The sequence below is a fragment of the Chelonoidis abingdonii genome, chromosome 4, assembly GCF_003597395.2.
Source record: "Chelonoidis abingdonii isolate Lonesome George chromosome 4, CheloAbing_2.0, whole genome shotgun sequence".
NCBI classification, from domain to species: Eukaryota; Metazoa; Chordata; order Testudines; family Testudinidae; genus Chelonoidis; species Chelonoidis abingdonii.
Genome location: NC_133772.1, coordinates 45,705,706 through 45,725,104, shown reverse-complemented (window position 1 = coordinate 45,725,104; position 19,399 = coordinate 45,705,706). Strand labels below are relative to the sequence as shown.

The window sequence follows — 19,399 nt, the reverse complement described above, 5'->3', positions numbered from 1 at the left end:
AAATTTCTACACTAGCACAACACGAAACTTCCTCCTCAAGCTTTGAGAAGTTCCTGTCCCTGATTGTTCTCGGTCAGGTGACAGCCAGGGCTCCTGACTTTGTAACCTTATTGTCAAGGATATAAAGTATTCTGTGCTATTAATTTCTTATTGTTTATGACGGGGGTTGGGACTAGATGACCTATTGAGGTCCTTCCAAACCTGATTTCTGGGAACAAGGCATTGGTAGACATTTCCTGGGCCAGTCGCAGCACTGTAATCGATCAGCGGTTGTACTTGTGCACTGTAGCCCCAGCACAGAAAGCATGCTGTACACCTTCGTTGGGTGGGTTTTTTTACAGCGCTACAACTGCACAGTTTCTGTGCACTATGGTTGACAAGTGTGTCTACCTTGGGAGTTACAGCGCAGAAAGCTTTCTTACTGAGCAGAAAGCCAGTGTAGACAGGCTTATTCAGCTTAGACAAACTTTTTTCCATATATAATGTTCTGTACAACTTAGTAGTGTGACAAAGTTCCCCTCTACCTTGGTGAGTCCTGCACTTATTGACAGATTTGCTCACCTCAGTCATTTCCACCAGTCTGGGTTCTCTCCTGTGTTGATCAGGTTGGGAGGTTTGGGGGAACCCGGTGGCCTCTATCCGGTTCACAGCCAGGGCCTGTGGGATCGCGCTGTCTGTATAGTGCCTCCTGTGACAGCTGCATGGCAGCTACACCTCCCTGGGCTACTTCCCATGGCTCCTCTAACACGTTCTTTATCCTCACACAGGACCTCCTCCTGGTGTCTGAGATTAATGCTTGTATCCTTAGTCTCCCAGCAGCACAGCCTCACTTCAGCTCACTTGTGCTACTTTGCTCCCAGCTTTTTTTTCTCTCTCCTCTCACCCACCAACATACTTCGGACTGGAGTGAGTCCTCTTTTAACCAGTCCCTGATTAGCCTGCCTTGATTGGCTGCAGGTGTTCTAATCAGCCTGTCTGCCTTAACTGGTTCTAGCAGGTTCCTGATTACTGTAGTGCAGCCCCTGCTCTGGTCACTCAGGGAACAGAAAACTACTCAGCCAGTGACCAGTATATTTGCCCTCTATACCCCACTGGCCTGGGTCTGTCACGCTAGTTATTTAAAAAAAATCACTGATTCAGTTCAACTGAAGAGATTTAACAAGAAAAATACATTGTAGAACAGTATATTCATTCTAAAGGTATTTCCCTCTGTTTGACCAGATATATGAATGAAATATCTGTGCTAACACTTTGGATCTTTGCACTTATCCCAACTCTTGTAGCCACTGCTTAGACAAAATTTTCATTGAAGTCAGTGGGATCAGTAAAGACTGAATAAGGACTTCAAGATTCAGCCAAACATTAACCCTCAATAAACACACTGCATAAAAATCTCTGGTATAATATAGTTTTTTATATCTGTGTATATGGCATGAGTGTATGTGTGCATGAGATCAATAAAAAATTTTGGAAGAAAAAGTGATTATTTTAGTTTCTTCCACTGTCACAAATGACGCAGACAGCTTGCCTTACAAAGAACGATTAAAGGTAGATAAAACACGTATACATGTATGAGAACTATATAATCAAAAAAGAGGGGAAAAAATTATGGGAAGTGAGAGAGTATAAACTAAAAATAGTAATGGGATAAAACTGAAAGCAGAAATTCAGCCTGAATGTAGAGAAAAAAATCTCCCAACATTAAGCTCAGTGGTTTAGTCTCCCCATAAGGAAATGTTAAAAATCCCACCAGTCGGGACAAATAAATTTATATTGGCAACACACTACAAAAATTGGGACGTAGGGCACAAACATGCATTGGCACGGAGATAGATTAAATGTTCTAACAGTCCTATTCCTGTTCTAATTTCTATGGTTTTATGAGACATTGCTCCACCAGGAGGGAGCTACCCACAGGAGGCATATAAATTTCAATTTTACATAAAAACATAGGCCAAATTAATCTGCTGTAACTCCCTTGAAGTCAACAGAATTACAGCATAGATGAATCTAATTTAGTGTTTTCAAATATGATTCCTAATGTGTACATAGAACCAACTAAGCTTTTTCTCGATTTCTAAATTTCCCATCCCTGTAATATTTTGGTGCTGTCACATATCAGTAAAGATTCATGCCAAAGTTCAATTCCACTGGGACCAAAAACCTCTGTCTTCTTGGCTCAGCACTTTGATACGTTTCTCTTTTAGAACTCTGCACTAGTCAAAGAGATGGAGCTTTCTTTTAATGAAAGAAAGATAAGACGTCACTGAAGGGAGCCATTCTGTTCGGGAGTAAGCTACCTGCCTGCACAAACAGGTATACACATTCAAAATCACAATGATGTAGATAGCTCTGGTTTGGCAATGAGCATGATAATAAGGCTGGAAACGGGAGCCAAAACTAAGAATAAAGATTATAATCTAAACAAGAGCATGATATAAAGCTCAGGCTGAGAGAGATCCCTTGTGGTAATTATGGATACTGCACCTGCATAACATCCACACACATAAACCAACTAATGTAGAAACATAATTTGCACCATTTCAGAATGATTAAAATATCACATATATTTGCTTAGTGTGCAGGGGAAATGCACACAGGGGAAATGCACACTTGCTGCCAGATTTTTGTTAGCAAGTTTCCTATCACGGTGCTGCAGAGCTGGGATTCTACTGTATATTACCCACTATACCAGGTTTTTTTTTAAACACACACTAACAAGTCCACAGGCTCAGTAAACATTATCTCTGCTCTAAATGATACTAGCATGAAAAGGATTATCACCAGAAATGTTACAACTGAAAATATTTTAAAATCTCAACTTTTGCCTTTCAAACTTTTCATGAGAATGTAGCACCAGCAAAAGGTGCAAATCAGCAGCCTGAAACCCTTTGTACATAGACTAGGCACAGATGAGCAGCAGAAGCAAAAAACAAAACCTCTCCCTACACTCTCCTGACAATACACCATAGCTCAGACAATGAAGGGCTGACTCGGGGGGGGGGGGGGAGTGGCCTGAGGAGAGCATTCAAACTACATTCCTGTTTAGGGAATATCTACATGGAGAAATTTTCTGGAACAATTATATTGTAATAATTATTCTGCTATAATTATATCTATACAAGTCCCTGTACAGACCACTGCTGCAGAATAAAAGTAATTTTATGCCAGAATAGAAGCAGAGTAATTACTCTTCTGACATAATATCACCTTTATTCCACAATAGAGGTGTATACAGGGATGTGTTGGTGCCACTAGGCATAAATCTAGGTAACTCGGGAAAATGGAAGACCACGAGTGTCGATAAAGCCCTCCTGTTCAGGCCTCAATGAACCATTGTTCCTCCATGTTTAACACTTTGTGTAACCTAGTGTAACCTAATGTGTTAATAGCTGTAAAATGTAATGTCAGCAGTTAGTTTTTTTTTGATTGTAATAGCCAGTTCCCTGCTGTAACACACTGGAGCTAAATTGAAGCAAGTTTCAAGGCCACTCTTAGATACAGCATACATGTCTCTGCAGCAGAAAGGGGAGAAGAGGGGGGGGAAGACAAAAAGATTGAGTGAGAAAAGATACTGCAGCTGGATGGGAAAGGAGGGGGGAGTGAAAGATCAGTTAGTCAGCAAGAAAAAGTTTTGTAGTAAACAACTGGGATATAAAAGGAAGAAACTGCTTGTTTTAAGTGTGCAGGATTTGAGATTGCATTCTCCCTCGCACCTTATTTGAGCTCAAATAAACTTGTGTTTTGCTTCTCCACCCCTGGTGTGTTCGTTGGCGTGGTGCACACCGGGCAACGGACCCCCCTGCTGTTGCCCCCCCTCGGGCACTTTGTGCCGGCAACAGATGTGTACTGATATAATTATAACAGAATAATAATTCCATTATAACTATGCCACAAAATTTCCCCACGTAACAAGCCCCCCGTTGACAAACAACTTATTTGGCTCAATACAAAGTTAGTTGGGTGCAATTCTTTGATGTGTGCTATATAGGAGGTAAGACTAGATGATCTAGTGAACTCTTCCTAGCCTTTAATCTATTAATTTAACTAGAATAGTGTTTTTTTTGTATTGGGTGCAGTCCAACAGGAGCTGGACAAGGATCTTCACCTAATCTCAAACAGGCCAAACAAGCTATCAATTGACAACATTTTTTTGTCACTATCTAATGAGTGTGAGCAGATTGTGGTTGAAATCATGGCCTCACTGAAGTCAATGGGAATTTTGCCACTGATTTCAATGAGGCCAGGAATTCACCCTAATTATTAAAAAGAATCCAGCAGTTTGGCTGATGTCACAAGTGGACTGTACTCTACTAATAAACTATACTATGCTGATAATCATTCCCTCACAGGAAAGAGCCTGGAATCTTATCCCTTGGCCTGAAGGTCAACATTCTAGCACTCTGTCAGAACAATGGAAAAAAGAATTTCAGGGGGGAGAGCTGTTCACTGAGGAGTCCCTACACCTAAAGCCCAATATATTAATAATATATCTCATTATCAGTCTAATTCCCTTTTAATCTTAAAACTTCATAGATGAAATGTTGTTTAATGACAATTGGCTAAGTTGTAAAAAGGCAGAATTCCTAGAACGGAGAATTTTCCATTCTCACAACATGCTGAGAAATACTTGCATTATATCTATATCTACTGCAAGACAAACCAAAGAAAGAAACCAACAGGACTCCACTGGCCATCACATACAGCCCCCAGCTAAAACCCCTCCAACGCATCATCAGGATTCTCCAACCATCTTGGACAATGATCCCACACTTTCACAGGCCTTGGGTGGCAGACCAATCCTTGCCCACAGACAACCTGCCAACCTGAAACGTATTCTCACCAGCAACTGCACACCGCACCATAGTAGCTCTAGCTCAGAAACCAATCCATGCAACAAACCTCGATGCCAACTCTGCCCACATATCTACACCGGCGACACCATCACAGGACCTAACCAGATCAGCCACACCATCACCGTTCATTCCACCTGCACGTCACCAATGTATATATACGCCATCATATGCAGCAATGCCCTCTGCTATGTACATCGGCCAAACTGGACAGCCTCTACGGAAAAGGATAAATGGACACAATCATATTAGGAACGGCAATATACAAAAACCTGTAGGAGGCCATTCAACCTCCCTGGCACACTATAGCAGACCTTAGGTGGCACACGCAGCAAAACTCGACCAGATCAAAGAGAAACTGCTGAGCTTCAATTCATCTGCAAATTTGACCCATCAGCTCAGGGTTGAACAAAGACTGTGAATGGCTTGCCAATTACAGAACCAGTTTCTCCTCCCTTGGTTTTCAACCTCAACTGCATAGAACAGGGCCTCATCCTCCTGATTGAACTAACCTCGTTATCTAGCTTGCTTGCTAGCATATATATACCTGCCCTGGAAATTTCCACTACATTCATCTGACGAAGTGGGTATTCAACCAAAAAGCTCATGGTCCAAAAAGTCTGTTAGTCTATAAGGTGCCACAGGATTCTCTGCTGCTTTTACAGATTCAGACTAACACGGCTACCCCTCTGATATATTCTATGGGGACATTTTTACAAGGATTTAACAACACAGACCCACTGACATTTGTGTTTATAAGATAGTATCCTGAATTAAAGCCACCCAAATCTAAACAGATCCCATTTGTTTTCCTCTGATTAAAAAAGAGTTAAAATAGTCACTTTTCTCCATAGCATATGATATTCAGGCCATTTTTGCAATGCTAGATATTACCCAGCCTATGGGGAAAAATCCCAGAAAGAGCTGAATCCTCTCACCCACACCCATTCATTTAAAACACCTACAACCTCTGCATAATGCATTGAGGAATATGAGTGGGAATGACCTTTTATTAGTCAGGAGTTGGACTAGATGAGCAATAGGTCTTCTCCATTCTCAATTTCTATGAAGTTACTTTAAGGAGTATTGTAAAACACTACACACAAGAGATGCCAATAAGCAAAGGTTGTGATGCTGAAAGAAACCTCTGGTATCTTCCCAATAAGCACTGTCATAAACAGATTGTTAAGAGATAATGTCTCTTCTACCTGTAAAGGATTACAACAGGGAACTGGAACAGCTGACCAGAAGACCAATCAGGAGACAAGATACTTTTAAACCTGGGTGGAGGGAAGTTTTCTGTGTGTTCTTTGTCCGTTGTGTGTTCTTCTCTCGGGGGGGGTCTGAGAGAGACCAGACATACTACAGGCTCTCTAAGTTTCTGTTCAAATAGTAAGTAAAACAGGCGGTTTAGGCTTTTTGATTGTTTTACTCTATTTGCAATTGTGGATCTGGCTGGTTAACTTTTATATGTTTAGTTGCTGGGATATTTTGATTTGTATTGGTGCTGGGGGAAAAAGTTCTTTCTGTGTCTGTAAGCTATAGGACCCTGTAATATTTACATTCTGAAGTTACAGAGATAATTCCTTACTTTTCCTTTCTGTTATTAAAGATTTCTTTTTTAGACCTGATTGATTTTTTTTCTCTGGTTTAGGCTGGGAACGAAGAGGGGGATCTCTTTGTGTTAGATTTATGGAGCGTGAATCTTGTACTGCCTCAGGGAAGAGGGAAGGGGGAGGAAAAACCTGCTCAGTGTGTTTCATGGAGTTTGAAGCACAGGATTTCTAGGGGAACCCAGGGAGGGAAAGCCTAGGAGTGGCACTGTGAGGTAAGATTTACTTTCCCTGTGTTAAGATCCAGGGGATCTGGGTCTTGGGGGTCCCCAGAGAAGGTTTTGGGGAGACCAGAGTTTATCAAACACTCAGAGTTTTGATTGGTGGCAGCATATCAGATCTAAGCTGGTAATTAAGCTTACAGAAGAATTCATGCACGTACCCAAATTTTGGACGCTAAGGTTCAGATTTGGGAATTATACCTTATGACAGGCACATCTACAGTACTCTCTTAGATAAGAATAGTTAAAATAATGTAATGAAAAGGCCAGAAGGCTACTTCCACTGGAAGAAAGATAATTTGCCTCATTACCTTCTCTCTGAGCTTTGTCTCATTAGTTTTAGTGACAAAGCAAAGGCTTACAATATATTGAGAGAGAGTGTTAAAAACAAATTTCTGATAAAAGAAGACATGTTTCACAGGATATTTTACAACAGGAAACAGGTTTCAGTTCTATTCTTAGAAGTTACCTTCACTCACGACAGCAGTAAATATTTGACAGTTCCTCAGAAGGTATATTTGACACAGAATAAAGAAAACCAAAGTGCTTTTTAAAAATAACTTTATTATAAACCTGTAGTTTTAATAAAATATTCAAAATAAACCCTGTAGCCACTCAGTTACCAACTGCTTCCAATAACATATAAAAATGCCAGAAATGACTGCAATTCTTATCATGACGTCAGTCACTGTTTTCAGACTTTTCAGTCCTCTTGCAAACAACAGAGATGTTGTCAATTACCTGACAGAAAGGCTGAGTAATACCACCCCTGAAAACTAGAAGTTTGGATGAAAAGACTTAGCACACATACAGATACTGTATCTTCAATAATTACTTGCTGTACATGTAACTCATGGCAAGTAAAGTGGAAGCTAACAGAAATCTGGATAACTGTGGAATGTATGTATGCTAATAAGCTATTCTCCATTAACTTGTTCCATCCTCCTTTATATATCATATTAATTTTGTCTACTTGTTTCCTGTTCCAGTTCATAGACACATGAGCCAACATATTGATGTAGTATCTTTCATGTCCAAACACAACAAAGATGAGCTGCACTGCACCCAGATAAAACATGTGAAAATGTACTACAGTTACAAAAAACCTGAAGAGTGGGATTTTGAGAAGAGTTTGAGAGAGTTGAAATTCAATGAGAGTTGGGATATCTAACTCCCTTAAGCATCTTTGAAAATCTCAGCCTAAAAAGCCATTTCTAATGTCATTCAAAATTATTCAACATAACAACATACATCAATAAGGAAAGCGAACTGTTTCATACACGCTATTTTTCTGAACTGAAGCACAGAGAGCATTTCTAAAAAGCAGCATTTTGTTATATGCAAGCGATTAAATCCAGATCTACTCTATAACTCTGAGTCAGGCGACTTGACTACAACAAGCAGAAGCTGCAGTGTAGCCTGAAAGTAATTCATTTTAAACTGCGTTGGAGCTAGATTCCCTAGATTGCCCCACAGTGAAAGGGGCTTAGAAATTAGATGTACAGACCTCATAGTGGAATATGTTAGAACATTTCTGCTATAACATCTGCACACACGACTGACATCTTCCAAAACAAAGCAAGTCATTTATCAGTGTGACAGAACTGCTTTTCTGAGGTGATTGAAGAAATTAATGATTGCTTAGCTAGAAGATATTTAAGATTTCTTATTAACTAACCTTCCTACCAAGAACAATTTAAAAGAGTCACTAGCATTTTAAAAGATTCAGTACATTTCATTGTTTCAACAGATGAAAAGCACAAGCTCACAGGTTATTAAAATGCAAAAGTATATTTACAGTTCTGCTTTGTATACCAAATAAACAGCTAGAAATCAAAAGCCTTTGATCACAAAAGCCGACAAGACTGCAAGATGAAGAACTGACTTCAAGTGAGTTTATTTCCTTCCTCATCCCAGATCAGGTTAATCCAAGATTAACCAGGAATATCTGTGAAATTTCTTAAATACCATCTGTAGGTATGGGGGTTAACTCATTCTTCTGAGTTTACTCTCATGTTGATTTCTAAAATACTGCAGAGAAACAGTCAAAATCCTCATTCCATAGGAAGAAAATATTCCATGTACTTTCTTATGTCTGGAGCTTCAGGCTTGGGAAACGTTTTTCTAGACTGTCAGCAAGCGTCTGATCAGCCTCACGCAGTGCTTCCAAGAAACTTTCCACCTAGAAATAAAACACAAATATGCCAAACACAATGAGATGGAACAAAGGAATTGCCCTGTATATTCCAGCATCCTCTCACTGACAGCAGACAGTACTATTTCAGAAGAAGGTGCAAGAAACCCCGCACTAGGCAGTTATAGGATAATCTGCCCTCAAATGTCCAAAATTAGAAGCTGGTCTGAAGCCTGAAGAATGACTGCTTAGATCACTTCCAAGACTTTTTTTTTAATTTTTTTTAGTGTTTACTAGTGTAGAACTGGATCTTCTAGTTATGTATATAAATAGTTAAACCTTTTTTCAATCATGCTAAACTCTTGTCACAAGATATCATTGAGGCCAGTGACATCCACAGACTAATCTATAGAACATAATTCGCTCTAATACCAGTGAAGGTTTGATCTTGCTTAAAAAAATATACGTATATATTTTTCGTTCTTTGGAAATCAGATTTTTTTTTTTAAATCATTCTGTAAAAACAAAGAAGCTCTGCCAATTTATGAGCTGATGATCTAGCTCAAAGTTTTGGCTGATGTGAGCCAAAAGAAAAGGAAAGAAAATAAGAATGTTTGATGTTGCAGTAGATACTGCATCTTATGTCAGAGTAATCCCGCCCTCCCTATACCTGGCTATAAATTGCCCTGCATGTTTTCACCCATGTTAAAGATTTGGTCACATACTCACAGAAGTGAAATATAGTGGTAAAAGATTTTGAAACGCACAGAAACATTTCTGTTCATTTAGATGCCCCTGTTTCAATCCCTCCAATATGTTTTCCTAGAAAACAATAGTAAAAAATAAACACAACTAGTATTTCATAAACAGCTGCTGAACACATAATCTCAGTCACATGCACAGTGCCATATAAACAAGTTCCTTTGTTTTCATTTACCAAAAAACTTCCAGGTTTTACAAAAAGTATTATTCAGTTTTTTCTGATTTTCACCCTACTTTTGTATCATTCAAATATATTAAAAATAACTTGTTTTATTAGAAAAATACAGATATTTCATGCATTCTATTATATTATGATAATACATTTGTCTGTGTGTATGTGCAAAACTGTCTGTTGAAGTAAAGCTACATATTAGTCTACAAGATACACACAATATACAGGCATAGGCACAGGCACAAGCTCTGAAGTGTGTGTGCAACTGAACACACTGATGAATCTCATGTACACATTTCAAGCTGTTATCAGATAACCGTTTAAAGATCTGACATATACAAATGCGAAGAAAATGAAAGTCTGTATCAGAATACGTTTCAGAACTCAAGGAAGCACTCAAAAATAAAATGTAAATATTCATAGTCTAATAGTTCTAAATATATAACAGTAAACTTTTTATTCAAATGAAAAGGTTTATTTAGGGATTAGAGATATATTGTCTTCTTAAACTCAGAGGTGGCATTGTGTTTCGAGTTGTTTTAATTCTGCAGCAAACCACACTGATGAATGGAATTCAGAGCATTAGTCTACTGAATATTTTTTTTCCCCGTCTTTCCATCCACCAAAATAAAACCTGATGATATTTACCCAGAAAAATTATTAATAGTTTTTTGTACAGACTTTCATCCGTTTTTGTTGATGTGATAATAAATACTGATAAATTCCTGTAAAAAAATCAAATTAAAATCTGAAAATAAAGGGCTCCTGTGGTAATCTAGCCGTCCAGTCCCAGACCTGGACTTTAGTGTCCACCAGTCTGGTCCTGTCCCAAACCTGGACTTTTGCGTCCAAAGTTTGGGGGCTTACCTGAAACTCCCCCAAGCTCACTACCAGCTTGAATATTTCTCGCTGCCACCAGTAATCAGGAATTAATTTCTATGTGGGCCTGATCCCCCCTTTCCTCCCTCTGGGTTGTCCAACCCTTTTGGTGGGACACCCAGGTATTCCAATCCCTTGAGTAGCTAAAAGAGGAAAATAACCCCTTCCTCCCTCCTTATCAGCTTGTTTACTCACGGCTACCTGTGATGACCAAGAAAGAAACCAGCTTTTCTGTTCCCTCAGGACTTAATGGAGATGGCCAAAATACTTCAGCTGGGTTACTCTGCCACCCCCTTCATTTGCTCCGTTAGGAATGAAGGAAAGAAAAACTGTTAAATACCACACAGAGAACAGAGAGAATTCTTCGTCTCATTTCTTTCCTGCTAGTTGCTTCTTCTCCTGGACCAAATAGCGAAAATAGCCCCACAGCCTGGCTTTTCCCTTTTGCACTCCCTAGGAAAAGAACTTTCACAAGGTTTTATAACTTAAGAAACTTTCTTATAGAAAAAATAAGAAAGAAAATTATAAAGGCAATCATCTGCATTTTAAAGAATACTCTTCATACAGGCCTCTTTTGCTTATAAGAAATATACAACTAGAAACAGTTCTAGATTTAAAAATTAGTCCCTCAATTAATAAACCACCACTACAAATTTTCAACATACAGGTAAAATTACACCCAAAACATCATAGGATTCTGAAAATTACTTGCGGTTTCTTCTGGTTCGTACTGTAACAGTAATCTTTGCAAGTAATAGTATATAGGAGAGAATTAGATAGAAGCTTGTTTCCTCTAATAGCCTCAGAAACACAACAAGACCCCGGAGTTATATACATAATTCCCGCCCCCTGACTTTAAACAATCCAGTTCTCTGATTGGTCCTCTGGTCAGGTGTTCGGTTACCCTTTTCAGGTAAAAGAAACTTAACCCTTACCTTACCTATCCATTTATGACAGCTCCACATTATCATGTCCTCATATTGCAAAGGAGGTAAAATACATGAAATAAATAAGAAAGCTTATAGTCTAGAGCAGGGATCCGCAACCTTTGGCGTGCGCCCTGTCAGGGAAATCCGCTGGCAGGCCGGGAAAGTTTGTTTACCTGCAGTGTCCACAGGTTCGGCCGATCGCAGCTCCCCCTGGCTGCGGTTCGCCATTCCAGGCCAATGGGGGCTGCAGAAAGCAGCAGCCAGAACATCCCTCGGCCTGTGCCACTTCCTGCAGCCCCCATAGGCCTGGAATGGCGAACCGTGGCCAATGGGAGCTGCGATCGGCCCAACCTGCGGACACTGCAGGTAAACAAACCACTCCAGCCCCCAGCTGACTTCCCAGACAGGCCGCGTGCCAAAGGTTGCCGATCCCTGGTCTAGAGACAATAGTTGACATAAAATTGAATAGAAAGCGGGAAAACATTGTCTCAGCTTAAATGCTCTCACAAAAAACATCTTCAGAACTTTTAAGCCAAGAGCTGACAAATTGCTTGAAGACATACACGTATTCTTTCCCTGACTTTAATTAATTAATTCACATTCAAAAAGGAATTACCAATGTACATCAAGAAGGTAATTTCTCTCACAAAATAGACTGAAGAATTCAGAAATATCTTGATCTCTATCTTGTGCCATATAGGTTACAGCTGTACCTCCAAGTCACTTCTCTAATCAGAACCTTACACAACACAATTCTGGCACATAGTTGTACTTTGAGCAAAGAAAAGGAAGAAAATACCCCTTAAATAATACGCTTTCCTCTTTTCCTCCTCTGCATAAAATCCTATAATTTTTCTCTTTACCTTAGTCAATTCTTGAAGCATATTGGAAAGCAATTCACAACAGATATCCTTCAAGATTTTCAGATGGAAGTCTTCCTCAACTGTTCCCAACTTCTCAGTGTCCTTCGGTTGAGATTTCTTTGCGTTATCAGAAGATCTCTTCCCACAGTCCTCCATGTTTTGTAAGATTCGAATCAAGCTCCCAATCAGAGGCATATCTAATATACAAAAGCAGGAAACCAGAGTTTTACAAATCAAAAGACAGATTTGGCATTTTTTTCAAGCTACTATCAAGAGGATCCATTTCGAAACATGAAGAATGTACATTTCTACATCCTTCTCAAATCTTTCTGATTGCTTCAAGACCACAGCTTATCTGTATGTCACCGTTTGTCAATAAGGTTTTTAGAAGTGTTAGGAGATAGCACAATCCAGGAGACAAAACTCTAGAGAACTGGGAATTGTTATATACAATTGGCATTTCACTTCCTATCATAACTGCACACCACTCCTTTCTACAGGCTGTGTGTCTTTAAAGACATAGCCCCATGGCATGGGGGAATTTCTCCAGCAACAGCTCACAATAAGCGAAATACCTCCCATGCTTCTGATGCCTAAGCCAAACCAATCTCCCCTCTTTTACTGGAAGGGTATGTGATACCTTGTGCAGGTCCAACTCCTTGAGCCCTCTCCCCATTACTTGTATATCTAGACTGTACCAAGCCCAGACCCAATAACAAAGGAAACCTGGACATCGCTTTAAGCCCTTCAGTTTAGTTATCATCTGAAGAAAGGAAAACAGAGGTAGTACAGTAAACTTTGCACAAGAATAAACCCAACTCCCAGCCAAGTGAGCAGTGCAATCTTCTGCTGGAAAAGAAATCAGCTCTCGTTCCATGTCACTCCTTTCCATTTTAAAGGCTGGCCTATGTTTTCATCCACTTCTCAGTGACATTCACGATTGATGCAAATGATAAAAATACATGAATTAAATGCGGAATTCCCCCCTGCCTCTTAAAATAACTGCAACCCCAGCCTCTGTTATTAACAAGCATTATTTTTGCAGTTCTATTGCTTATCACCATAACTGGTAAAGAGAAGACTCAGCTGAAAATCCAGCTTTAAATACCTCCAGAATTTTAGAAATGTTTAAAATCTGAACTCTGGTTTAGAAAAGAGAGTTGCAAGCCACCCCTATCTTTACAATGGGCCAATTTGTTACCTTTATGGTGTTCTAAACCTGTAACAATTCTGTGCCCTAAACCAGTCTTGAGTAACCATTAATAAATTAAAACAACACGCCACCCCACTACTGCCATGACTCTAGTAATCAATTGTACAAGAAGTAAAAATTATACTTGCTTTTTCTCCTCTTGACATATTCCTGTTGTATCTGTGAAGCAAACATGGCAGACAGTACAGACAAAATAGAGGCCAAAACACTCTTTTGCTCTTGAATGATGATCGGTGGATCATCTGGCTGGCAAAGCTCATGGCAAACCAAACCATAAAGTAAAGTCCAAGTCTCTCTCCCTCCATCAGGAGACTGCACTTGAGAAAGAAAAAAACATTGATTCAAGGAGAGAATTTTTTTTTTTTTTACTTAAGTATCTGTCACAATCGAACGTCACTTCAGCATTGTTCCATAATATACAAAAAGTCATGTGTCTTACCAATAGCCTGAATGCCCTCATCCACTGTGGTTAGGAGCTGCAAGATGTGCATATAAACATCAATCCCCTCTGGATTATCTGAACTACATCAAACAAAAACAAAACAGATGAATTCATTATTAACAGAAAAATGACTCTTCATGAACCCTAGAATACAAGGATTATCCAACTGGCCCATAAACAACAAGAAACTTTAGAATAATAAATCATGACACTTTTATATGACAAACCACAGGGACCAAATCTTGTCACTAATAGTAGCCCCACTGAAGTCAAGAGTTTCAAGATTGAGCCTCAAGAAGATAATCAGCAGTCACCCTGGTCCCAAAAGTAAAGGAGAAAGAGCATATGTACCGGACTTGTTTTGCTGCTTCAAGTACACAAGGTACAATCTTAAAATCTGGACGTTCTTCTGGAGAATCATCTGTAGACTGTCCCACCGATTGACAAGAGCCATTTTTAATCCAATTTAACATTAGTTCTTCATCCAGGTCAAAGAGCTTATCCACCACCTCGCCCACTTTAACCAGCAGTTCAACTGTACAGACAAAAACATAATAAATTTTGATGAATAATGAAAAACCAGCATACAAAATTCTCACCTCTGTTAACACACAAAAACCAAAACTCAGAAAAAATACTCATGCTGAGTAGCACTTCACACTTTTGGTAGGCCCACTGAAATCAAACAAATGAGACCCTCAAATAGAAGACCAAAGTATTATTATTTCTTAAAATAGGGAACACTATGGCTAACATTCTTTTAAGCCAAAAAGCTGAAATTTTAGGATTTTTTGCACAAACGTTCTGCTGTTTTTATTTAGCTGAAGATGAAAAACACATTTTTATAAAATGTCAGTCAAGCTACATGCTTAAAACATTGTAAGTGTTGTAATGTTACAAGAATAAGCGGAATAGCTGCCAGTACTTGGCTTATTTTTCTAAGTGTTTTTCAGTTTAGTCCTAACATGAAAACAGTGTATTTAGATAGCAAATCTTAAAAAGAGATACAATGTTACACTGGAATAACTGAAAACATGGGCTTGTTTTAAAACAATAAAAATGCCATGTACGTGTATTTCAATAAGGACCATGTGATTTGCCTTAATGAAAGAAATTTGATCTGGCACAGACCTAAATCTAGGGCTGATTTCAATCTTCCCTTTTTCTGTAGGGCTCGGACAGATCTATAAAATCTACAAGAGTAGATGCAGTTTATTCTGTATTCATTAAGTTTACTATTTTTAATGTATTCTACACTTTCAAAACAAAGCCATTTATCTCTACAATTCAGATGTACTTCAGCATTGTGTTTTATATAATACCACCAATACCCAAATTACTTGGCAACCTACCATTTGTAGAGCTTGACATGATAAAACAAACACAGTCATACACGGATGGGTTTTCTCGGATTCTTTCAACCCAGATGTTGGCCACCTCAGCTTGGGAGAGGCAAGTTAACAACAACCTAGACAATAATTGCAATTTTAGCTTTGCATGTAATTAAAATACAGTGGGTCAGATACTAGTTACAGTAGTGTTACTGTGGATTTACACTAATCCTACTGGTACAATGGAGAAAAAAATCAGGCCCACGGGGAATGAAATCCAAGTGCACTGTGGAATTTAAGAAGGGAAAGGGAGAGAAAACAAAACAATCAGCCCATTCTCAAGGATTTTATTTACAGTCATTAGAACACATTAAAACTCTATCAAACATCAATATTTCAGTTGCTAACAAGATGCCCTACCTGCTTGTTTCCAGCAGAGTAGGAGAGTCCGAATCACACAAATGCTGCAATAACATTTGTCTGTAAATATAAGTTACAATATGAAGTTTAACTGAATTGTTCTTAAAGCAAAAAAATTAATTTTAGAACAGGATTAATTTCACATCAATTTTTCATACCAGCAGTTTGCCCCAACATAAAAGTAAAATCCTCCTCCTTTTGTGTAGAGATTAATGATATTTCCAATTCTAAAAATTCAGACAAAATGCATTCCTGGGCATCTATCAATATATGCTCAAGGGCTTATGATGAGTGATAAGAGGGGACTTATGGTTAACTGACAGTTCCTCTCTTCATCATAACTTTTTTTTAACACTGAAAATTTCTCAAAGCAGCATTATCTTTCAATCAGTAAACAGTCAGTTGAAAAGCCTGAACTAAGTTGGGGCAGGAGACAAGAAACTGTGCTCCTCTTCTTAACATAATCCGTGTGAGATACAGAACAGTGGATTAATTTATCTGCATTGTACTTCTCAAGACAGACAAGCCCAATAAATGATCCTTTCTTTGTTAAAAAATAAAAGAAACTACTACAGAGACAAAAATATTTATAATCAAATTAATTTTAACCTAATCTATTTGGTCCAAAATCTAAGACTAAAAAGAGTCTTAACGTTTAATCCATATTTTGAAAACATATACACACATGATGGAAAGCAAAAGCACACGCAAACAAACTTACCCAAGATTGTCATCTTTGCTAATAGACATGCATATGTCTTGGAAACAGGCCATATTACCCAATATTCCCACACAGATTTCCTGTGACATCACAATATAGTTAGATTAGACAATGCAATATAGGTGACAATTTCCTTTCCATGACCTTAGGGTACAGATCTAACTGTGGTGGAGCTGGTTCTCACTTCTCTTCTACATGAGTTAGTACAAGTGTTCACTTTCCACACAGACTGAATGTTTCTATTAGAGATGTCATGTAGGAATGCCTCGGATGCAATGATGGCCAATTATACTATGGGCAAATGATGGCAAGTATTCCTCAGGCTTATCTTAGTTAAGGGTTTAAAAAAACATATACCTTGAAACAAACATCTCTGGTTTTGTTAGTTACGCCAGACAAATAGATATTTTGTCCAAATCAGTTTGGAGCTTAGTTGGATTCATAAACATAAGAACAGCATAAGAACAAACAACTTGGCAGACAAATGCAACCCCATGACACAGTCACCTCCTGATAAGAGAAAGGATCTTCTCAAAAAAACCCCAACAGACTCTCTCAATTTCTGATAGCAGTATTTTTAAAAACAAAATGCAGCAGATATCACCAACAGACTATATTCACTCCTGGACTATGACCAAAAGAATGTACAGCTCTACACAGAGATCAAGGGCTCTGAAGTATCTTGTGAATAACCAGTGCTAATAACAAATGTCACTGGGAACCTGGAAATCTTAAATCTTTAGTAACAAAGTTTGGATCTAGCCCTGGCAGGTCAAAAGGTTAAAAAAAAAAAAAAGTCATTTTTACTCCCGTCTTTTTTCACCACCTTTAAATTACACCATAATTTTGGCAGTCACTGTCTCAAATTGCTCAGGAGAGTAGCAAATGCCACGGCAGTATATGATCAAAGAATTTGGAACCCAGCTTTCAAATGACATAAAGCATTAATAGTGAGATTTTCAAAAGCCATCAGTATTAGCCTAACTCTTCTTCCACTGACTTCAGTGGGAATGGAGTTAAGACAACACTGAGCACTTCTGGAATTCCAAATCTTAATTCCTATCTATATTGGTCTGTGAGATATAGATTGCTAAAATCACATGAACTGAAAGCGGGGGAGGAAGGGGGAACGGCAGCGGCACGGGACGGAGGGAGATGGGGCGGGACAACAAGTGATTATAAGAATGATAGAATTTTAAGTACTGATATCTGATAATCCACTAAGACCAAAATCACTTTGGGAGACCAGAACAAATACCCACATTCAAGACCTGAAACAATTTTTAAGCACTGATCATAGACCAATGAGCAGAAGGAAGATTGAAAGCACTGGATGTAGTGTATTTTACAAGCCACCCCCCTCCTCACCATTCAAATCATATACAAACAAAGCATGAAGGAAGGAGAAAGGGGAGGATATTTTGCACATGTTCACCCAGGACTATCGGTTATTGCTATTAAACAGGATAGCAGTTTCCATTAATCTATACTTACAATAAGTCGAGGACACTTAGACTTGGCAAACACTCCCATAAATATATCAAGGGCATTAAATTCTTGGAGAAATAATGCGACATCCTGGGGAGAAAAAGTGTTAATTAGGCATATTTTTTTCCTTTTTAAAATATAATTTCCACATGCAAATCAAATGTTTCTCTCATGAAATCAGGCTGGATCAGGCAGTTGTCAGATTCACTACCACAGGTGAGTTATCTACCAACCCCTGCAGGCTTGTCAATTACAGTCAATGACGAAAGAAAATAAGAGATACACAACTGTAGATATGTTTGATATTGAACTCTTCCCTCTTGTATTCCAGTTGTCATAGTTTTTGCCTTCTTCCTGCTGATCTTCAAAGCAAATTTTCTGCTTTCCCAGTCTACCTGGCAGTTATTCTCTGTAAATCTCCCTTGGACAGTTCTATGAAATCAATATTCTCTGTGAAACTAAGGTTATTCACTATCTTCCCACATGAAATAAGAAGAGTCATATTATCTCTCAGTGCTAGTCAATACTGCTTCCAGTACCAAGATGAACAAATCTGGCTAAAGCATGCATCCTTGTCTCACTTCCATGGCTATCCTGAACCTTCCCATCAGCTTCTTGTCTACTTTCGCCATACTCAATGACTTGCTGTAGATGTTTTCTACCAGCTTGATCAATTTTTTAGGGATGCCATATGTTCAAGACTTGTCATAATCTTTTCTGCCAAACGCTATCAAAAGGTTTAAAATCTCTAAAGTTGTTATAACAAATTTGGTTGTGTTCTATCTGTTTCTCTGATATCTGTCTCAAAACAAAGAGCTGACTTTTTAAACTCCATCTTGGTCTAAATCTGGTCTGTCCCTCTGCAAGCACTGCTTTATGGGTACCTCTTCATTCTCCCTCTGCAAGGCTCTGATGTGTGCTTTTCCCCGCATACTCAGTAAGCTAATTTCTTCATAGTTCTTATACTCATTCTTATCTCCTGTTTTATAGATCAGTACTTTTATTGCTTTCCCCCATTCGCTCTGCACTTGCTCTTACTTCTAAATCTTGTTAAATAGATTGTGCATTGCCTTTAATGTGTGTTCCTCACCTGCACCTAACTGCTCTGGGGGTATGTTGTTAATTCCCAGCTCTTTTTCCTTTTTCAGACTTTCTAGTGAAATCTTTACTTCTAAGAACTCCAGCTTCTCTTCTCTCTCATTAGTACAGGAAAACTTTTCAGGGACCATTCATCTACTGTGTTCTGGATTCTGTATAACTCTTCAAAATATTCTTTCCCTCCTTTGCTTCTTCATCCTCAACTATTTGCCCCCACTTGTCTTTCACTGTTGACAGCTTCAACTTATATGTCCCATTCA

The 19,399-nt window shown here is 38.7% G+C and overlaps 1 protein-coding gene across 4 annotated transcripts in view; it reads right to left on the bottom strand.

Annotated features, from left to right (window-relative positions):
* Positions 1-7,231: 7,231 nt before the first annotated feature.
* SAAL1 (serum amyloid A like 1) overlaps positions 7,232-19,399 on the bottom strand; it is a 68,275-nt gene continuing 56,107 nt past the window's right edge. For all 4 annotated transcript variants that reach the window (XM_075065116.1, XM_075065114.1, XM_075065115.1 and 1 more), the window contains 10 exons: positions 18,048-18,131; positions 16,554-16,633; positions 15,833-15,892; positions 15,434-15,549; positions 14,433-14,616; positions 14,079-14,161; positions 13,768-13,956; positions 12,427-12,623; positions 9,551-9,643; positions 7,232-8,869 (listed from right to left, as the gene is read on the bottom strand). In XM_075065116.1, coding sequence (XP_074921217.1) covers positions 8,777-8,869; positions 9,551-9,643; positions 12,427-12,623; positions 13,768-13,956; positions 14,079-14,161; positions 14,433-14,616; positions 15,434-15,549; positions 15,833-15,892; positions 16,554-16,633; positions 18,048-18,131 — 1,179 coding nt within the window. In that variant the 3' untranslated portion in view covers positions 7,232-8,776. The remainder of the gene's footprint in view (positions 8,870-9,550; positions 9,644-12,426; positions 12,624-13,767; positions 13,957-14,078; positions 14,162-14,432; positions 14,617-15,433; positions 15,550-15,832; positions 15,893-16,553; positions 16,634-18,047; positions 18,132-19,399) is intronic.